Source organism: Pezoporus occidentalis, unplaced genomic scaffold (assembly GCF_034315485.1).
Source record: "Pezoporus occidentalis ecotype Australia unplaced genomic scaffold, CSIRO_AGI_Poc_V1 ctg73, whole genome shotgun sequence".
Taxonomy (NCBI): domain Eukaryota; kingdom Metazoa; phylum Chordata; class Aves; order Psittaciformes; family Psittacidae; genus Pezoporus; species Pezoporus occidentalis.
The window spans coordinates 1,946,296-1,967,533 of NW_026916082.1; the positions used below are offsets into that span (position 1 = coordinate 1,946,296).

The following is a 21,238-nucleotide window of genomic DNA, read 5'->3' on the forward strand; positions in this document are numbered from 1 at the left end:
ATACATTATAACGATACTGTATGTTAACCACTTACAGTCAAAAGTTCATTTATCAATAGAGCTGAGAAAGAACTGGGCCCTGGTATCCCATAACTGCCAACCTTATTAAGATAGCAAGCTCAACTACATTTGTTCACACATAGCTCAAGGAATTTTCTTCAAGATTTGCATTTATTTCCAGTTATTATTACAAACTCTGGTATACACACACACACACTTGCTGCCCTATGACATTAATCCTGTGGCTAAAGAAAAACTAATCCTGCCTAGATACAAGGATTTCATGCTATGGCTTTGGATTCCTTTTTTGACCATCCTCTATTAGTTAGTCATTCCAAACAAACAGATAAAAATTAGTCACAAAGCATTTTTTTATCCAACAGAAAGCAAGTTAAAATCAAAATATTCAATTTAAAATCAAAATTAAAATCATTATTAAAACCACAATTGTATTTTAATTTCCATATCAAAGCTGGTGCTGGAGAAACCTTATCAATCACTTTCTTTGTTATTAATTCAAACTATCTGCATGAAACTTAGAAATTAATAGGTGCAACCAGCCAGCCAGATCATAGAGGAGAACAAAAACCAGCTCATTTGGACTGCAGTTGTTTCTTGGTATTCCTGTTACACACAAACGGTCTTGGCTTTAACACTCAACAGTCTTGCATTTTGTGGCCAAGCTGTCAGTACAAAGGAACCACTAAGCCCAAGATCATTTCTGAAAAACAAATGCTGATATTACAGCAAATTAGGACTGCTATCAGGTTAGCAAGAGTACTTGAAACGCTCTCTATTAATGAAGGGATAGTACCCTTGAAACTAACTTTACATAGATTAAAGAAATTAACTCGTGACACAACACTGTTAATTCATAAACTTCTTGTGTTAGGGGGCACCTCCTTGTTCTATGGCAGTACAGTGCGCCTAGCACACCATGTTCCTGTACACTACTAATATTACTAGCACCACTAATTACTCAATGTACACCACCAAAATAGTCTTAAAAGGCTTCTACCCCAGCATGCTTCGACTAAAACTTTAACACACAATGCAAAGTTCAGTTCCTGGGTGCTGCTATGCTCTTAGTTCCCTCTGAACTGCCTTTCTAATCTTCATTACTATAAACACCTGTACTATTAGACTACTCCTTTGCTGAAATCCCTTCATTAACTCAGGCCAGGACTTTCTGTTCCTTCAAGTCATGCTTCTTTCAAAGAGACTGTCGATGTTGCCATATGATCCCCATAACTGGTGCATCTCAATACCTCACTATTATTACTAAGCTTACACATGGACTACCCTACTCAGCAAACTACTATCAAGCTAATAAAATGGACTGAGGAATGATAAACACCAGAGGCTTGACCTTTAGAAGCTTATAATGCAGTTTAAATTAACGGCAACTGCAGGCATTCAGGTTCATACGAGGATAAAGCATTACATGACTTTCACGGGGTGTCTGTCTCATTGCCAGATCTCTCTTAGGTCTCACATCATTGCCACAACTGCAAGATCAACTTCCTGCCTCCCATCACAACTTAAACTTTGTCTTTAAGATGTCTGCTAGTTGTGCCTTATCCAGGCAACAAGGAACAACTCTTGCTTTCATGTGAAGAAATGCCACACATTCGGTAGCATATAAACAACACAACTATTAAAATACAATCATACTTCAGGCTGATGAAAGAATCACTTGTGAAAAGCTTGTGAGATAAGGAAATTCAATCCTGTCCCACTGATTAAATCTCACAAGATACTAAACATGGGCAGCACATGAACATCACACCCTGCTACGACTGAATGCTGCGACAAAGTAGGAGGGCTAGGAACAGCACTAACCCACAAACAAAATAAAGCCTTCCAACATTGTCTTATTCTATTAACATCTTCCTCAAATAAATATTCCCAAGATCAAACCCTCCAGGAGAGACCACCCACCAATAAAACACTCCTGGCTAGCTCCCCTTTCAACTCCCACCTTCAGACTTGGAATCACAGAATAGTTTGGAATGGGAATGATCTTCAAAGATCATCTAGTCCAACCCCCTGCAATGAGCAGCAACATCTTCAACTAGATCAGGTTACGCAGAACCACATCAAGCCTGGCCTTAAGGAAGCAATGTGGGGGAAGAGGCACTCTGCTTGTGCTGAAAAGAGGAACTTGAGCTACTCTGCTAGTCTAGAAAAGAAACTGTCCCCTTACCTATGAAACATTATCCTCTACCACAGGAGACCTACAAGGGACAGCTAAGAACAAATAAGAGAGGGGCAGGCTGTCCTTCGGGAATCAACAACACAGCAGAGGATAAAGGGCCTCTCCCACCACGGTTACAAGGGAACGAAGGAGTCACTTTCCTCTCCCGCCCCGCACCCAACTACGCACACGCAGCCTATTCCCAAAGAAAACCAGAAGCAACACAAACGAACAAGAGCTCAGCACCCCTGGGCAGTGCCGCCCAGCTCTGACGGAAGGCGCCCACCCTCCTCCATCTTGGAGCCAGGCACCAACTTACCCGCCGGAGGCCTCAGCGCGCTCCTATTGGCTCACGCCGCGTCACGTGAGCAGCACAGAGCGCCACCTCTTCCCCCACCACCTTTGCCGGAGACTTAAACGTTTGCGGAGGGGGGCGAAGACCAAGGCTGTCGCCACGGCGCGCGCGCATGCGCCGGAGGAGGCGGTGCGCGTGCGCTGTCGCGGCGGCAGTCGGCGGCGGCAGCCGGGGTGCGAGGCGGTTCCGGGAGCGCGGCAAGAGAGGCGGGGGCACGGGGCGCGCGCACGCGCTCGGCAGCGGCGGGGGGAGGGAGGTGCGGCCCGGCCCCGCCCCGCAGGAAACGGTGCCGCCCGGGCCGCGCTCTGCGAGAGGGCGGGCAGGGACCGGGAGACAAACCCAGAGAGGACCGTCGGGGAACAGCCGCCTCCCTCCGCTCTGCCGGCCCGCAGCCCACGCTCCGGTAGGACACCGGCCCGGACTCCGGAGCGGGGCAGCCCCCTCCCCTCCTCTCCCTACATCCGCCCCGTCCTCTGAAGCGGGAGCGCCCTCGGCGGGCTGCTGGGTGACCGTTCCCCCGTCCGCCGCGCCCCGCTGCCCCTTTCCAGCCGCGATCCCTTCGCCGCGCTTCTTCTTCTCAGGCTTCGTCCCGATGAGAGAGCCCGGCACTTGTTGCTGACGCGATGGTCACCGGCCCGGCCGAGCAGGCAAGGGACCGCTGAGACCGCCGTGGGAGAGCTCCGCTGCGGCTGCCGTCGACGACCCGGCCCCTTCGGGGAGATCCGAGAGGTTGTTTCCTCCTAGCGCCCGGCGGCGACGGCTTCCCAGGCGGCGTGAGGACTGCCCTCGGCCCTCGCGGGGATCTCGCCCGTAGGACCCCCGCTGCCCGCCCCGGATGGTGACGGCGGGCTGAGGGGGCACCGCCAGAAGCCTCCCGCCCCTTGCTGCCCGCGCCTGGCCTCCCTCGGCAGGAGCAAAGATGTCTTTCTTCAACTTTCGGAAGATCTTCAAGCTGGGTGGTGAGAAAAAGAAGAAACAATACGAGCACGTCAAGAGGGATTTGAACCCTGAGGAGTTCTGGGAGATTATAGGAGAGCTGGGAGATGGTGCTTTCGGTAAAGTGTTCAAGGTAAGGGCAAGAAGGAAACTCGAACCGCTTGTATGGCTCGTTGCTAAAATATGACCAGCGTATCGCTTCTGCGTCCTGTCTAAAGCTTGCCTGTCTGCAAGCGCTGTCACCTTGGGATACCTGTTGTAAGCATCAGGTGGCTGGAGAACTTCGTTAGGCCGGTAGGTGCTGTGTCCTCCCGACCGGGGGAATGTGCCCGGGTGCCGGAGGACAAGCAGAGCCTGATCCAGGCGCCTCTTGTCCACCGAGCCTCACGAAACTAAAGATAGAAAAGACCTATTAGGTCATCGTCCCGCCTTCTGCTCCACCCTGCCCGTTGCGGAATCGCTCGCTTCTCCTGTATTTTGTTGGGTTTGGACTCGTGTACGCAGAGTGGCTTCTGACATTACAGAGACTCTATTTTAGGTGTGACCTTCATAGTTATTTAATATTTTCCTAAGTTTCTGTACGGAAGGAAGCCCGTGCACAGGAAAATTGACTTGTGTGCCTCGTGAGTAGTTTATAGGGCCAAGCTCACGTTGCTTTTAATGGGCATTCTCCTCTCCTGTTCCATCTGGGATTGAATTAAATAGTTGTGTTCTCTTGGCTTGCTTTACGTGGCAGCATTCCTGTATTGGATCTTCTAATTTCTCTTAGGTGTTTGACTTTTCTATCTCTAAGTATACTGGCACAAGTAGTGTTTTTAAGGATGCTTATCTAGAATTTATCAAGCAAAGTAGAACATAATGACATAGTTATAGCACTGCTAGTGTTTGACAAGGCTGTAGCTTTCAGGCAAATCTTTAGCTACTCTTCCTTTTTCTAAAAGGTATTAACGCCTCACATTTGGTTTAGGGGTAGTGTGGAAAAAACATCATGGAGGATAAACATGAGAGAATTGGGGAACTGACATGAACAGAGACCCTGGAACAGGTTCTTGAGATTGGGAAAAAAACAGTGTGAGAAAGAATTGCAGTTAAAGTGTCTCTGAGAGCTAATTAGGTCAAGAAATATTTCTATTTAGAGTACAGCACTTGAGAGGTTATGAAATGTGCAAACTCAAAACTTGTGCTGTTTTTGCTAGAAACTACTTTAGATTTTATTGTAGTGTGGTGTTACCTGTTTGTAAATTTGAGCAAAAGCGTCACAATCAGTTCAGAATGCCAGGTGGGGTGTTTTCTCATCCTAGAAATTTCTGTCAGTGTCCTATTATAAGAGCATCTAGTTTATGTTGGTGTAATTTGTAGTCTAGATGGTGGTTCTCATGCTAGTGTGGAAGATAAGAGATTTGGTTTTTATTAAAATGACAGGGAAATATGTCTGAAGTTGCTCTATCATAAAACTTGGTGACTGTAAAAACATAATGTTGTCTCTCATGGCACTTGTAGATGATTAAAAGTTCTTTAAACTTCATAGTGGAGTTTTGATTCCTTGTTGGTGAATAAAATGCTGTCCCTTAGAGATGACTGGGGAAGCCTCAAAGCTACAATAATAAATGTGTTCTTCTCCCCCATATGCATTTCCTCACCCATCTTCAAACCTCTTCTCACTTCATGTTTGTCTGCAGACATGTCTGTATAAGCCATAGTCTGTAGAGGAAGATATCTGAGCAAGACAGCTGGCAAATCTTGCATTTCAGTGTGCTTTGTGTGTCATAACAGTTTTTTCCAGTTGGATATGATCTTTTACTTTGAGATTTATTTCTGTATGGGAAATGACAGTGTTAACTGATGAAATTGATTTATTTTGTTTAAATCCGATTTTTAAAGTTGTAGTAGTCAGAATGACACATACAGTTACACTAGTAAACATGTTGAACCTCGCACTCATGAAAAGTAGAAACGACTAGTATTCCTAGGGAAAAAATAAATCCCATTTAAAAAAAAAAAGAAGTCTCCTAGTGCATGTAGTCAGCAGCACTCATTTTGTTTCCATCTAGTTTGAGGAGGAGGATTATGCATAGATACTAACTGTACTTGTGTTCCTGCATCTGAGCATGCTTGGCAAGAAACTGTTTTGAAAGCAAAGGTGTGGTAGGTTGCGCTTCCTTGGATGAGACGCTGCAAGAAAAGCTGTTCAATACCTTCTCAAATTTTGGAATCTAAGCTGGAAACTAGAAGAAAACTGTCAACATTTAAAGAATTTGCCTAAGTAATGTAAGTGGGGTGGTGGTTTAATTTTACGTGTGAGGTGGGGTTTTTGTTTGTCTACAAAACCCAACACCCCAGTGTCAGATTTGGCAAAACTGTATTTGCCTTTGTTTAAGATCCTTGAAGTTGGTGTGTGACTGAGTTTTGGCAGATACATGATCAAATGGAATTGTCAGATAAGTAAGGCTTTGTATGCTTTGGGCTTCTAATAAAAAATATAGGTTAGACTGGTTACATGCTATGATTTCCTGTAGAGAAGTATTTGGTTTAGTTATGTAACTCTTCTTCTGGACAGACTATCAAATATTAAAATAAAAACTCAAACGCAACTCTTAAAATATCCTGTCAGTACTATGAAGCTTACCTGATTACATTTTTTACATTAAAAAATGCTGTGTCTAGTGATAACTAGTTTTGTATCCAGATGTCTTTAAGGGTACTGAAAACTTGTGATTTACTCCCCTTCTTCCCAACCAGCTACAAGGGTCTTGCTTGTTTTTTTAATAACATAGCCAAATTGACAAGCTTATTTCCTTTGAAGCTGTTTAAGTTTCCTAAAGCTTTCTTAGCTCTGACAGTTCATACATTTGTATTCACTAAGTAATGTTTAGAAATACTCTTCAGTGTTTCAACTGCTGTGGCAAGTCTGTTGTGATCAGAGGAGCTGTGTAACTGCAGACTACTGATGCCAAAGGTTTATGGTTGTGTAGGACTTTTCATTGCTAGCCCTTTTCAGCCTCTTCAGTGAGGCCACTTTTAGGCTGTTTTCTTTTTGCTCTTGGCTAGTGTGGTTTTCCATCCTTTTTCAACTTATAGGCCCTTGCAGTACTTCAGGATCAGGTGATGGCCCTTGTAAAGAGAATTTCAAGGTTGCTGATGATAGACTTTTTTTCTGATGTCTTTTAATTGCCTTTCATGTATTATTTAGAATTACTGAATGGACTGCCAGGGTTCTGACAGCCTCTGAAGAAGCACAGTATTAACATTGGAGGCTGATTTCAACTTTGAAGTTTGACCAGCTAGATTGCAAAATATTCTTCTCTTTTTTTTTTTTCTTTTGGTGAAAGAAAAAACAAAAGACAGTTTGATTGACAGTTCTGGATTTGATCAGGTTAAGTTGCCTGAAAAATCATAGGCTCTTAGTGTTTAAGTTAATAGTAGTAAGTTTTCTTTAGAAGTTAGTTACATTATTATATTATGCTATTTTATTGTGTTATATTGCCCTATTGTATCCAGTATCAATTCAGTGCACATAGTAAACATTCCTTTAAGGTAAATCAGTATAAGTAGGTGTTAGACTTTCATCTGCTTTAAGTTACTTTCTAAATTCACAGAAGTTAATATCCAGATGGTGTGAAAACAGACCTTTAAAAAGCCTGATCTGTTCTTCTGCTCATGCTAAAGTTCCTGTCTGAGAGTCTTAATCATACAGATACCATCCTAAGTTAATCTCTTGAAGTGCTAGGACTGTATTTCTCAGCCCTTTTGGTAGTCAGAGCGCTTAAATTGCAGAAAGGCGTTTTCCTAGTGTCTAGTTGGTGTCATCTATGAGCCCTTCACTAGAGGATACTTTTCAAAGAAATTAGTGAGAGGTACCATCTGTGTATATGTGTACACACTCATTTTAAGTTTTCTACCAGGGCAGGATATATGTGGCAGTATCTTACATAAGGTATCTATATAGGCTATGTGTATAGAGAGGGAATGTATAGTATATATGCATTTTAATAGGAAACAACAAATTACTATTCAGGAATCCCTTGTACTTGTTTGGTTTTGAATTGTATTCATGCATCTTAGTTTAAATTGGAATATTCTGCCCATTTATAGCATCCCATTTATTACCTGCATCTAAGATTTTGGAAGCATCATATATACAAGATTCTCATGGGAATTTAGAAAATCAAATATTTGTATTTCATTTAAAGTCACTAAGACAAGTTTTCTAACTCTCAGTAATTAACTGATGCTTGGTTAAAAAGTCTGTTCTGCTTTCTCTTTAGGTTCAGAGAAAAGATGTTGTGAAAGCTGATAGCCATAATCATGGTGAACAGCATTACCCAAATGCATTATCTTCTGAAAACTATAAATATATTAAGTATTCATATATACTTATATTCATAGTAGTGGCCAATATAAATTCATCTCTGGGAAATGATAGTGGACTTTTGATATTAGTGTTTCTTCAAGTCCAATAGACTAATGATTTTGCTTCATATAAGTTAGGCCTTTGTTTCTGCTTTTAAAGCAATCCTACCTATAATGTACCTATGTGACTTACAGGAGAGCCTGGTTTTGCCATTATGTCTTCTACAGCAGGTAGAAACAAATAGGTTTTTTTTTAATACTGATTTCATGAGACTGGACCAATTACATAATTTAATGATAGTGTCCTTCGCTCCTTTAAATGCCAAAATGTGGACTGACGGTGGTACTTAGAAGTACTTTTTGTGTATCACTAACATCATAACTTATTTTCTAATCCTAGAAAAAACTTAATTAGTCTGACCTGAAAACAATCAGGCAGAGCGTTCATAATTTGTAGGTTTTGTGGCCTTACAGCACAGTGTTTTAAATAATCCCTCCAGTTGGATATTGCAAGTTGAAGTTATCTTAATGATACTAACATCTCATGCTGCTTGCTAGGGTGGATTTCTTCTATAGCTGTAACTTAAAACCCATAGGAGTAGATTTTGACCACTTAATATCTAAGCTGAAGCACTGATAAGCTGTTTTTTCTCTGCTCTTTATCTTTTGATTTACCTGGTGTCATTAGCTCCACTAATTCTTTGGAAGAATGTTAGAGCTGTTGGAACTCATAATCATTCCAGTAAGAAAAGATAGTTTCCTGTGGAAGGATATTGCTTGAGTTCATTTGAAATCCTTTATGTTTAGTGCTAGTTGGAACATAAGTTCATGTTTGAAAATTTTCAATGAAGTCAAATACTGAAGTTTTATGACTCTGCCATAGCCCAGACTTGGAAGCCAAAGCAGGAGAAAGTGTCCTAAATTAAATTTTAATAGATAAAAATGAATCGGTGCAGAACTTCTGGCAATTTTGATTAAAATTGTTTGGTATACTAAATACATTTTGTTCTAATCTATTTTCATTCATAATTGACTGTATAAGTTGACCTCTGATTAAACTGGAGCGGTAAAGTAGTGCAGTTGTCCCCAGGAGATCTGAATTAATAATACTCACTTAAATGCTATGTTGCTTTGTTTAGCCGTAGAGGCATTAGTAGATAGAGGAGAGAAGGGAGTCGATTTACTCTCAAGACACTGATATTTAAGATGGCAATGTTCAATTTTAAATATTTAGTCTAAGTAAATGGAACTAAAACTTTAGGTAAAGCTTGTTAAGAACAGAAATTTCTGTAAGAGTAGCCTGAGTGTTTTAGGGCTGTTGTGCATGGTCTAGGTGAAAAGATGTGTGACTCTTCATAGAAGACAAACGATTTTGGTCTTCCTGATCAGCTTGGTGAGTTGCACTATAGTCTTACCTTTTTTTTTCACACTGTTGTGGTTTTAGAATGTTGAGGAGACCAGCTAAGGAAAAGGCTGTATCACTGGTTTAAACCCTGGCAAATGTGTCAAGGGGAAAGCTTCACAAAGCTATTTACCCTGTTGTCACTCTAAGTTTTCTGAGGAAACAGGTAGTGCAAGAAAGTTGTGTGTAGATCATAAACTGAGATAATCTTCTTGGTTTAAATGGCTTCTTTCCATTTTGTCTGTAGCAAGGAAATACCCTGAAGTATAGCACGTTTTGTGTCTCATTTTTTGGACATCTTTAAGTTGCTTAGCTTAAAGTCACCATCACAATACTTATGAGTAATGTATTGTTTGTCTGTTGCATTCAGAATTGAACTGCAGACATGATTGTGGAGAATAAATATAGAATGTTCATGATCACTACTTGGTAAGGGAGTCATCTTTTCCAAGGTGTGGGCACGGTTATATGAACTGTTTTAAACTCTTAAGTAAATAGGAAGTCATGTGATTTTATTTATCCATCTTTATAAAAGTTCCTGTTTGTTTTCATGTCTTGTGATATTTCATGTTTCTTAGCTAACTATTTGTGTGAGTGCTTGGACTGCTAGTTTCTTGTCTGGAGAGTAGACCTTTAGATTTGAGGTATGAACTAAATGTGACTGTTTAATGGCAAATAGACTGCAGAGTGAAGCTTTTTTAAGCTTTTCTAATTTGATGAAATAATTCTTCATATCTAAGATGCAGTCTATTACGTTAAGTAATCCTGATACAGGAGCTAAATTTTTTTAGCTCCTGTATTACTGTTTTGGTTTTGCCTTTTTTTTTTTATTTAACAGGTTTTGTAGACAAATTGGTTAAACCTTTTGAACTTAATCTTTGGCAAGGCGGTAGTCCTCCAGTAATACAATCCTCCAAGCAGTAATACATGCTATTGTTGCAGAGCAGTGCATCACAAGTTTCTTTTGGTGGTGTCTCAAATTCTCATTTTGACCACCCCATAAACAACATTGAAGAAATTATTTTTTGTTTGTATTTGCAAATGCCACAGTTCCCAGTTTGGGTGGTTTTTTAACTGAAAGCAGTTATGAAGGCCTTATGCTTTCCATGGGCCATGACCCACCTTTTGAGAATCTCGTGAGGTATAAACATCATTCTCCTTCAATGACAGTTGTGTCTGTGTAAAAAGAGGCATCATGTAATTAAACAATCTGGTTTGAGATCTTAAGTGCATTCCTTGAGACCCTCTCCTGAATTGTGGTTTATGAATACTACTTTGGTCTTTGTTTCCTTGTGCTCCCCCAATAATCTTTAATTAGATTATACATGGAATTGGCACATTCGTATTGCCTCACCTCTTTTGCCCATTGTCTTACTTCACTGTAGTTTCCAAATTATTCAAATACAATGCTTGTGCTGTGTTTTCATTTGACACTGTTTGGATTGTTCCAGTTGTCAGCATTCAGTGACAGAAAAGTCAAGAAATTTGAAGTTACGAAACAAAGCAGACTGAATGAAAAAAATGAATGATGTTTTATAATTTTTGTCCAAACCCATGTAAAATACGTATTGTCAATCCCTCTAATTCACTTATAATGGCTTTATAACAGTATGGAATTCTTGAAAGACATTTCAACTGCCAAATGTGTTTCCACATAACATATTTGAGACATATTTTTTTCCCCTCAGAAATTGGAATGAATCTTTTTTGAGAGAAAGCAGACTTAGTATTTGCAGAATATGTTTGGAGGGTGTCAGGCAATAAAAATTGGAAAAGTAATATTCAATAAAAAGTACTAGGCTACTTCATACTTCAACAAAAATGAAGGCTTTAATGTAAATGTTAACTTTCCATTGGCATTTCAAATTTTCTGTGGAATATGCTCTACATTCATGATATAAACCAACTGAAGTACATGCAGCAGCAACTAAAGTGAAAAATCCGCAATAAAATAGTAATGGAAGATTCTTTGTATACTTAATGTACCTCCTTAAAGTATCACATTTGATTTTCAGGAGGATATAATGTCTCTTACAGCAATTCTAAATATATGTGAAAGCAAGTTACAATATTAGAAGTCATGGATTTCTCTTGTTTATTTTCACTCTTTTGGCTTAAGAGTGGTTTGCAGTATCCTGTAAGACTGCGTGTGTTTATATAGAGAGGTTAATGTAAAACAGCTAAGCGTGAGTGATGATTTGGAAGCTAAGAGAAAGACACAAACATTTTCCCCTTTACATAGCCATGTTTATATTTTGGAGCCATTTTCTATTTAGTTAATTACCTATAGCCCAGAGGAAGAAATTGTTCAAGCATAGATTCATGTTTGAACTGAGTTCCACCCAAAATCTGGCTTTAAGAAGGTTCTAATTACCTGAAGCATGCTATTCTGTGATATGATTTTTACTTTTTACTGATTTTTCTATGGAGAAGAGTATGAAAGTGAAAAAAATAAGATCTTTTCGATTCTCCTCTCTGTCCCTCTGGGAGTAGGGGGAGGGAAGTAAGGGGGAGAGTGAGTGAACAAGTTACCTGACTGGGTTTAAACCACGACACAGCCAAATCAATTTATTGATTAGAACTTAAAATTTGCTAAATCTCCTCTCACTACAGAGGACTAAGTGACTGTTACCTTAAGGTGTCAGGCTTAAAAAATAATCTGTTGGTTGTTGTTTCGGAGAAACCTGAAACTGAAGGAGGCCATAACAAATAAAGCGAATTTATTATTTTCAGAAAGTATTTTTTCTGAAGTTGCATTAATGCACTTTCTCAAAATGAGAGGGTAAGCAGAGAGTGGAAGGGCAACTGTACAGTCTGAAGGTCTGGGGAGAGCCATTATCCTACAACTTCGGTTGTGCCTACATCGAAGTAGTTTTACCTAGTATGAAAGCAATGATGATTCCCAGTGCTAAGGCAGAATCGTTTTGGTATTCATCTAGCTTGATAATGAATTGGAGAAGACTGTCCCTTAACTTTATTCATATCTTATTGAACAGTTTAGATCTTTCTGGGACTTTCTTGTTTAAGAAGGACTTTAAGGAACTAGGTTTTGTCTCTAGAAGTATTTAGTTGTAACCATGATTCAGAGAACAGTATTCTGAGGGAAGTTACTATAAATTTGTTAATGATACAGTATAACTTGGTAAGACCTTTTGCAGTGGAATTTATCTTGTAGGTAATGGTTCCCTTGACACAGACTTGTGCTGTGAAACCAAAGCTTTTCTCTAGTACATGTCTAAGTTTTCATTATAGAAGATGACTTTTCGCTTTTATATCTAAGCAGTACTTTACCAGGAAAAGAGTTAATAATCTGTAATCAGAAGGCAGGAAAACCTTAATGGGGTAATGTCAGCCGAGTCCTTCAGCAAGAATTAGCATGTTGCAGTAAACCCTCATCTCCTTCACAGCCTTTGTCTCAGGCAGGCTTTACTCAATTCATATGCTCCCTTTTTCGTTTTGTAAAGTTCAGTCATGTTCCTGCCCCACCTTCAGCTTTTCCTGTTTGAACTGAAGAGGCCCAACCTTTTTAGTCTGCTTTTTATAAGACAACTGCTTGACCCTTTAATGATTTTAATTGTCCTCTCATTCTCTTACTTGCTCAACTTCTGTGGATGCCACAGATCTTTCAGTTCACCATTCAGGCAATTGTTCTATTTTTTGGTGCTTGATAGTCATGGGTCAGAACCACTGTGCAACTGCATTGCACTGTGAAAACTGTGATCATTGCTGGGAAATATGGTTAGAAGAGTTTGAAGAGGAATTATCCCCCAAGCAAACTGAAATCATTCCAGTAATGTTGAGAAATGGGTACTCTTGAAGTTAAGCCAAGCTTGTTTTTATCCTTTCACCCTTTCCAAGTAGTTTTTACTAGTAGTGAAGTGAATGCAGTAGCCAAGTTTATAAGTAACCTGAAAGAAGGAATTACTGTCTGCTATTTTTTAGCTCTCTGGATGGGAAGTGTGAAAGCTTAAGGATCATCATAAACAAGAAAAATGTCAAGTGTTTCCTATTGATTTACAGGATAACTGAGGTACCTGAAAATGCCTCCTCTGCTTTTGTATATAGCACAACTTTAAGCTATCTTTCAGTAGTAAATGTAGATGTTCTGGTCAGCTTAACAACAGCCCTAGAAGTTGTTTGTTGAATTGGCTTGTTACAGTTAAATAAAAAACAAACCACACACTTCCCCTAACATTTAAAAATAAAATAGAAAAATAAGCAAGTGTTCAAACTTAACTCTTCCATTTGTGATGTCTGTGTATATGTGGTGGTTCAATGTTTATTGATGCTGTTATAACTCCTTAGTGTTCAGTGTTTTTGTTAGTGGCCTTGCATGGGACCTTACCTTGAGGCAGTGCAATATGAAGAAGATTCTTCTGATTCTCTGGAAAGCACTTAATCAGTATGGAATTGTGATACTAAGTGAAACAGTCAATAACACATCTTCTCAAAAGTGGTGCATTTCAATAGCTTTAGTAAGTACAGAAGCACTTTTGAATGATGAGTGGCTTGGTCTTTACCAAGACTGTTTTCCACAGCAGTTTCTGATAGTGCTAGTCAATGCAGCCAGAGTTCTGGCAGTGTGTTCCCTTTCCCACCTACTTCCTTGTGACAGCTCTGGTGCTTGCCAACCCCAGGATGATCTGGTTCAAGGAACTAAGCCACCCAAAAGCTGATTGTACATGTAATCTCCTTGGCTTCCCAGATCAGCTCACGGGAGGGCCAGACAAGTGGCAGTGCTGATATAAGGGTAAAATGACAGGACAATGTCAGCATTGGCTTAAATAGGTATAAAAAGGAAGCATCAGGGTGGCATATCATGAAGTTGTTAAGGTATGTCAGATCAATGTGGTTTTGTAAGGACAAAGGGAAAAATAGACCTACTTCTGTTGTATAAATCATCTATTGTTAGCAACAGTACTGATAAAAGGCAGTTTTGCTAAATGGTGCTGCTGGTGTTATCGGCCAGTAGTTCTGTCCCTTTGCATCACTGGCACTCATCCTAAAAGAATTTTGTTATGTGGAATCATAGAATCAACTAGGTTGGAAAAGACCTTCAAGATCATCAAGTCCAGCCATTACCCCAGACCACATATATAGGCCACCACATATATATACATATCTTTAACTGGAAATATACTAAAAACTTGTTCTCCCAGTTTTTTTCCGGGTGGTAATTCTTTTCTATACTTTAGGCATGACATACAACTGCTAGAAAAGAATGAAAAATTTATAAGACTTCTTATTTGGCACCAAATTTACCTATATGAGGAAAGTACAGAAACTGAATTGGAGTGAGCAGTGTTTTGAAGTAAGAAATGGCCTAGATAATTTTCCCAGAGGAATGGAATTCTGCATTTCCTCTCCCTGTATAAATACACTACGAAAGATAGCCCTTGGCTTCAAAAAGCCTTCAGCCTAATAAAAGAATAAAAAAATAAACACGACAGAAAAGGAGGAGTAAGAGAAAGGGAAAAATCTTGTCAAAGCAAAAACTACTTCGTTTTTAACATCTGTGCTGGTGCAGGCTCATTGCTGTCACTTTTTGGGGACACGGGCAAAATAAAGCTTTCATAATTTCATTTAAAGTAACATTGCCGCACTATTAAGAGATGAGAACAGCACTTCCTCTTGAACATCTTGTTTGTTTAACTGTTTAATGTTACTATGATAGGTTGAAAGATTATTATATATTGGAAAAACATTGTTCCTACTTTGCATGAAGATCTCTTACTGATAGAAGCTCACAATTTCATTAAGCTGCAAAAGTATGAGTAAAGCAACTGTTTTCCCTTTGTATATTGTGTGCATCAAACTCTGGAAAGACAGTCAAAGTATTTATCATGATTTGGTTTTAATAATTTTATCAATTAATGCAGTTATTCCTTTGATCATTTGTATTTATCACTAGCATATTAGATAAATTCTGAATGAATTGCAGTAAAGTGGCAAACAGCAAGTGCAAAAACTATATCATAATATGAAAAAGATTATCATCAGCAGCATGCAACCCCTACAAACCAGTTAATGTGAAAGGCAGCATCAGAAGCAACATGTTCCACTACTGTGCTGAATACAAATGAAGTTTACTTACAGAACCCAAGATGCTATTTCTGTGGCAATTGAGTAGCCAGTTTTCAAGGGATACCAAATGTTTATTCAGATGGTGCTTTCCCATTTCTTGATATGTCATACTTGCAGCACAAAAATAGCTTAGGTCATTATAAACTGTATTTAAGGCAACCTTTCCACGTGTGGAAAGATTTCACTTTTTTGTGAGTTGGTGTGTAGCTTTAGGGTTATTACTTAAGACTCAGGAGACTACTGGCAAGTCAGTGACGCACAAGTGTAAAGTAGCACATACAACATCATAGTGAATTTTGTGATTGATAAAGTTCATTGTAGAACTTACTTGAAAATAACTAGCTTATGTTGAAGAGAGCTGAAAGGCATTGGCATAACTGCACTGATTTCTTTGGTGGTTATTGCTGTCTTTGCAGTTGGTTTCTGTTATATTGTTTTAAAGATGAGTATGTGAGGAGGTTGTAACTTCCCTCTAGAATTCTAAATTTCCCATTCTTTTTAAAATTACCATAAAGAGAATATTAACTGTTTTCTGTAGCAATTTGACTTAAAAAACGGGGATAATGTTGGACAGCTTTTTTATGAAAGCTGTCAAAAGCTACTTCCTTTTTTGTTACTTCAGAAATAGGGGAAGTTTCATCTTACAAGACTAGAACATGCATGGAGAAACAGAATATATGCTTTGATAGTTTTGCAAGAACTGTTGCCAGTTTTAATATGTTACTGATGTAGTCATGTTTCATTTCCCACTGTTATAACTGTCTTTTTTGTAAAATACTGAATCCTAAACTGCCTGTGTATCTTACACTTTTCCCTTTAAAATATGAAGTATATTTTCTTTATTGTTCATTTTAGCAGGACAGAGAATTAAATGGGCTGGTAATGCTTCATCTTGTTTCATTTGTCTCATTTAATCTTTTTCCTCTGGCTACTTAGGTGTGCTTTATGCAAGTCATGAATGTGGTTCACGTTGCAGTATCAAATTATACAGAACCTTTTCCCAAACTGCCCATATTTTTCAGCTAGTAAGATGTATACACTTTAAATGACAGTTTAAGTTACATGTGTTACATCCCATCATCTTCGACAATAAATAAATTGTCCTAGTGTACGTCTTTAATGCCTTCCTTCTGCTGTATGAAATGTAGAGCTTTTAATACTGTTCTTTACTTTTTTGACACCAAGATATTTTTTTTTTTAATTTAATGGCTGTGCCACATTTCATCTCTATGACTATGTAGTTTCCCTAGTAACGTGTCAGAAGGCCTTTGTTGAAGGGTTCTTGAACTTCAAAGTAGTTGTCATTTTTGTTTGTTTATTATTTTGTTGACTTGTTCATTTCCAGTTGGGAAAGGCAGAATTTTCTATGCTCAAGTCAGATATGTGCTTCTTTGTTGTTGTTCTTTTGTTATATATGAATAGCTGTGCTGGCTCAGCGAACAGCTGTAGCCATCTTACAGCTGAGCTGGCTAAAGGCTCTGGGCAGAGCAGATCCCAGTTTTGTTTTGTAACCTGACTCCAAGGAGCAACGTAAGGAGGAACTGTGGGTTGACCTAGCCAATTTATTAAGAAACAGTAAAAAAATCTAGTGTGATCTGTGTACATCTGTGACTGTACACTATAAAGTTCTAGTAAGCAAGATGACAGGAAGCTAAAACAGTCCTTGGTATATCTGCAGAAAGCTAGAGTTAGCTTTTACAACTCCAGATGTCTCCTTAGGGAAAGATGTTAGCAGGAGTAAGCACTGGCTCTTAGATCTCAAGTGAAATAAAGCATTCTTAGAGATATTAAATAACTAGAAGCTAGATTATAATGTAGAATCGTCTCAAGTAAAGGTATCAGAGGATTCTTAAGTCCTGTATTCACACAAATTGTAAAGTTACCAAGAACAAATAGAATTTTCAATTTTCAACTTGGCAGCATAGTAATTTTCAGGAAAAAAGAAAAAATTAGGCATTTTGGAGACCTTCAATTCTCACTTGTTGGTTGTCTTAAAAGAAATTGTAGTGAACAGCTAGAATTAGCAATTCTTTGATTAAAACCTATTTCTTGAGATCATTATTTCTTGGAAGCATTAGTTTACGTCATCTGGAATAAAGGTGTGTTTATTGCTGGAATAAAGACTTAACTTTAAGATGAAGTGACCAAAATAAATTTGTAAATTAAGAAGTAAACATTGTTTTCTTTTTTCTAATGACACAATACTGAATAAATAACTGCAGGGTATCTGTAATCCAAGATGAGGATACACTGGGATACTGTCTCTCCTGAGAAGTTGCAAGTCAGTTTGGGGCTGACATTGTCTGATGCTGGGTGAAAAGGAGAAAACCTCTGCCAGCAACTGTTAGTGTCCTCTGCAGATAAAAGATACTGGCAAAGCAGCTTAGCACTGCAGGGATAAATCTTAATTTGTCACACCTCCCCCTTCTCAAGTATAGGAGTTAATTGTAATGCAGAATGGTGTATTTTAATGCTGCTTTTGCAAATGGCATGTACAGTTGTTATAACTGAACTTGGGGAAAAAAATTATCAGTCCTTTGGTCTTACACCTCTAACACCACTTATTGCTTTAGTTACAAACATTCCCCCTATATTACCAGCTGGTTTTCCCTTTTGCTTTTATGTGAGCTATCACACAACAGGAGAAAGGAAAATGATGTGTCATTATAAAACCACATGGCATATTTTGGATATGTTCTTGCCAACATTTAGTAATCTTTTCTTCTTATTTTTTGTTCTGTTTTTTTTTAATGGGTTTGCTTAAATTAGAAGAAAGATGCTGAAATCTGATATAATATCCTCTGCTAAGTTTGCTCTGAAGGACTGTTTTACTTACTTTGCATATACTGGCCAGCTCAGCCATGATACTGTTCAAATATGTATATAAATATTCCTGGCACAACACATGAATCGGGATGGGAACTCTGGTTAACTGGTTTACAGAATACCACAGAAGTAATGAAAATATGTGAAGGGAATCGTGAGGTTAAACATGAAAATTATATTCCCTACCACTCCCCAGAATAACTTCTGGAATCCTCAGAAACCAACTGTGGAGGAAACAGAAGAACCACAATATGTTTGAAGTACAAGGATGATGTTAAAAGAGTGAAATTGTCATGGAAACTGCTCCAAAACTGGTATAGCCACAGAGGCAGCACCAGACCACAGTATCGTGAAGACCTGCTTCAGTAGTCTGGGTTGAACCCTGGGTTCCACTTTACTAGTATTTGCTTGTAGAAAGTAGAGGCACTTTTATCTACGGTTCTGTTTCAATGTTGTTTTCCAAGCATTAAATGTTTCTTAAGTAGAAGAAACTGTATAATAGGTAGTTATGATACATTGTTCAGACAGGAAGATTTCTGGCTGATAGCTGTATTCTAAGCATGTATCATCTTTGGTAGATACATTCCTGTCATTATCTTTTGAATAGTTCTTTTGTAACAGTCATTTCAACAAGTTTTAGCAGGTATAGCTGCAGTTATTCGGTTTTTAATTCCTTGGACCAACCATATCTATAATTAAAAAAATTAAATTCTTTATAGTTTTGTTTGTTTTTTTTTTATTACTACCACATTTTCAAGTGTGTAGATAGGACTGGTGCACTGCTTATGACTGGCTCATTGTAATTTCCAGATCTGTGGAGGCTGTCATCTCCTTCACTGGCCTAATGTGATTTATTGTAAAAGTCGTGGCTTAATATTGCAGAAGTTCCTATTTGCTTTTGAATTCAAACTTTTATTTATCAACAGACAGTGTTAGAATACATGCTTTCTTTTATTGGATTAATTAGATTCTTTTTCTGAAATTCACTATTAAAGAACACCTTCCTGTGTTTTGAAAAGAAGTTTGTATACTTGATACTGGACAATCATGCAAGTTTGGTTTTGGGGGGTTTTGGGGTTTTTTAGCTTCAAAATGCACAGACCAATATTAAATATGGTATAGTAAACTTACACAAAGCCAAGTGCAGTTTACTTTTTCCAGTAGGCCACGCTAGTACTTACAGATTTATTAGATCAGGCTATTAAAATCTGAAATTTGTCTGTTTTTTTTCCTTGTTTCATATGTTTAAGAAAACCAGAGATCCACTGCTTTTTGACAGCTCTGAGAAGCAGCTTTTGCCTTTGCCTTTTCAGTACCGATTACTCACACATCATCAGATCTGGCAGTCACAGGTTTACACAAAGTGCAGCTTTTTACCTGCAAAAACATCATTTTTGAGAAGGGATTTGTGTATTTTTCACTTTTTGATGGTCTATGATTACAAGTGCAGTTTAGTTGAGAAGAGTGAGTCAGAAAGGAAGAGCTGCTTAATTGATTTGTTTTGCTGCCTGCAGAACATGCCATGTGGTTACGTAAGATCTCAAAAGAGATCAGGCTTCAGCAAGAAAGGTGAAGAGCAATTTTCTACCTCCTATCTCAGCTTTGTTTCCAGTTGGCTGAACAGTAGATGGAGGATGCACTTAACTGTTCAGTTGTAAATGGTGGTTAATTTTTAGATGTCTACATGCTGCACGGTTGGGAAGGAAACATTTGCTGGTGATAGGAAACTAGAACGGCTCCTCACAACCTAGGCTGAAAATTCATATTGCCCATCTAAAGATGAGAGACTACAAGTTATCTCCAAGCTGTAATCCTATTACTCTGCAACAGTGGCTCTGCTCTCCTTGCCTTCCCATGGCTGGGAATATGCAGCTTCTTGGCTGAGTGCCCAGGCAGTAAACCTGCCTTTTAATATTCTGTTATCAGCCTCTTCACAAAGCTTCTGGCTCTGGAACTTGTATGTGGTTATATGATACTGTATTAAACCCCAGCACTGATAGGGAGGAGTTGCTAATTTCACATGCTCACGAATCCTAGTCTTGTGTAGGATGGTTATTCTTCTTTCTTGTACTGATACATTTTCAAATTTTTATGGTTTTGTGCATTACGTATTGCCATTTTAGTGTGAGGGATTTAGGTTCACAGAAAAAAAACAGTCTGCAAGTTTTAATTTACAAGATCATATTTATTCTATGCAAAACTGCAGCCCATCTTTCTAAAAGGACTTTATCTTGGGAGAATAAGAGTATCTGTGTTTTCTACTAATGAGACTATGCCATCCATTGCTAGAACCATGCTGTAACATACAGTTTGCTATTCAGTTGTGCTTGCTGTCTCTCTGTAAGTTAACATTTCTGCAGTAACCTTAAATATATAATGCAAATAGAAGTTTTGGTGGAAGGATTACCATATTTGTTGTTGCATATAAAAGTTAATAATAGCTATGTCATATTCCATTAGTCAGGTCTTGGGGGAATGAGTTACTCCAATTTTCAGCAACTATGTATAAATCTTTTTAAAAGATCAAATTTTGCTAATGCAGAGAAGGAAAAGCTTAGTCCCCCTTTCTTTCCTGTTTCTACATAAGGCAGGATTGAACATTGAAGGTGCCAATTTGGATTTCTTAGTTTAGGACTGAAGCTTAAATGACATGTCACGGAAGCAGAATCAAATGTATTTAAGCAAGGCATTTGGAATAACTTGAATTGGTAGTTGAAAGCTGAAATATAGGAAGAAACTACTGGGTTCCTGATACAGGACATACTTTGAAAGAGCAGAACCTCTGAGTAGCATAAGTTGTTATTTGTCTTTAAATGTTCATGTACCCAAATGCAAAATGAGTATATGCAAATCAAGACTGCATCTACACAGTCATTGTTGCTCCTGCCCTGACCTTTGGAGAATGTTATGTGGCAGAAGAAGGACTTCAGCCAAAGTCTAGAAAAAACAAACATGCCCACAAAAAGCTGCAAATGCTTTTTGTTCCTCTTAATCCAGAGGGTTTTTTTGTTTTTTTTCCATATGATATAGTGCTGCATAAATCCTGTGCATGAGCAGTAAAAAACCTCTCCTACCAATTCAGAAGAGC

The 21,238-nt window shown here is 38.7% G+C and overlaps 2 protein-coding genes across 9 annotated transcripts in view; one reads left to right on the forward strand and one right to left on the reverse strand.

Moving 5' to 3' along the window:
- The window catches only part of STN1 (STN1 subunit of CST complex), a 44,453-nt gene extending 41,897 nt beyond the window's left edge, over window positions 1-2,556 (reverse strand). For 2 of the 4 annotated variants that reach the window (XM_062601890.1, XM_062601887.1), the window contains exon 1: window positions 2,207-2,320. The gene's annotated coding sequence lies outside the window, so the exon portion shown is untranslated. The other 2 variants (XM_062601888.1, XM_062601889.1) reach the window with 2 other exon arrangements.
- A 361-nt stretch (window positions 2,557-2,917) lies between these two features.
- Window positions 2,918-21,238, forward strand: part of SLK (STE20 like kinase) — a 49,464-nt gene continuing 31,143 nt past the window's right edge. For 3 of the 5 annotated variants that reach the window (XM_062601866.1, XM_062601868.1, XM_062601867.1), the window contains exon 1: window positions 2,919-3,621. In XM_062601866.1, coding sequence (XP_062457850.1) covers window positions 3,472-3,621 — 150 coding nt within the window. In that variant the 5' untranslated portion in view covers window positions 2,919-3,471. Of the gene's footprint in view, window positions 3,622-21,238 lie in introns of all 5 variants that reach the window. The other 2 variants (XM_062601870.1, XM_062601869.1) reach the window with 2 other exon arrangements.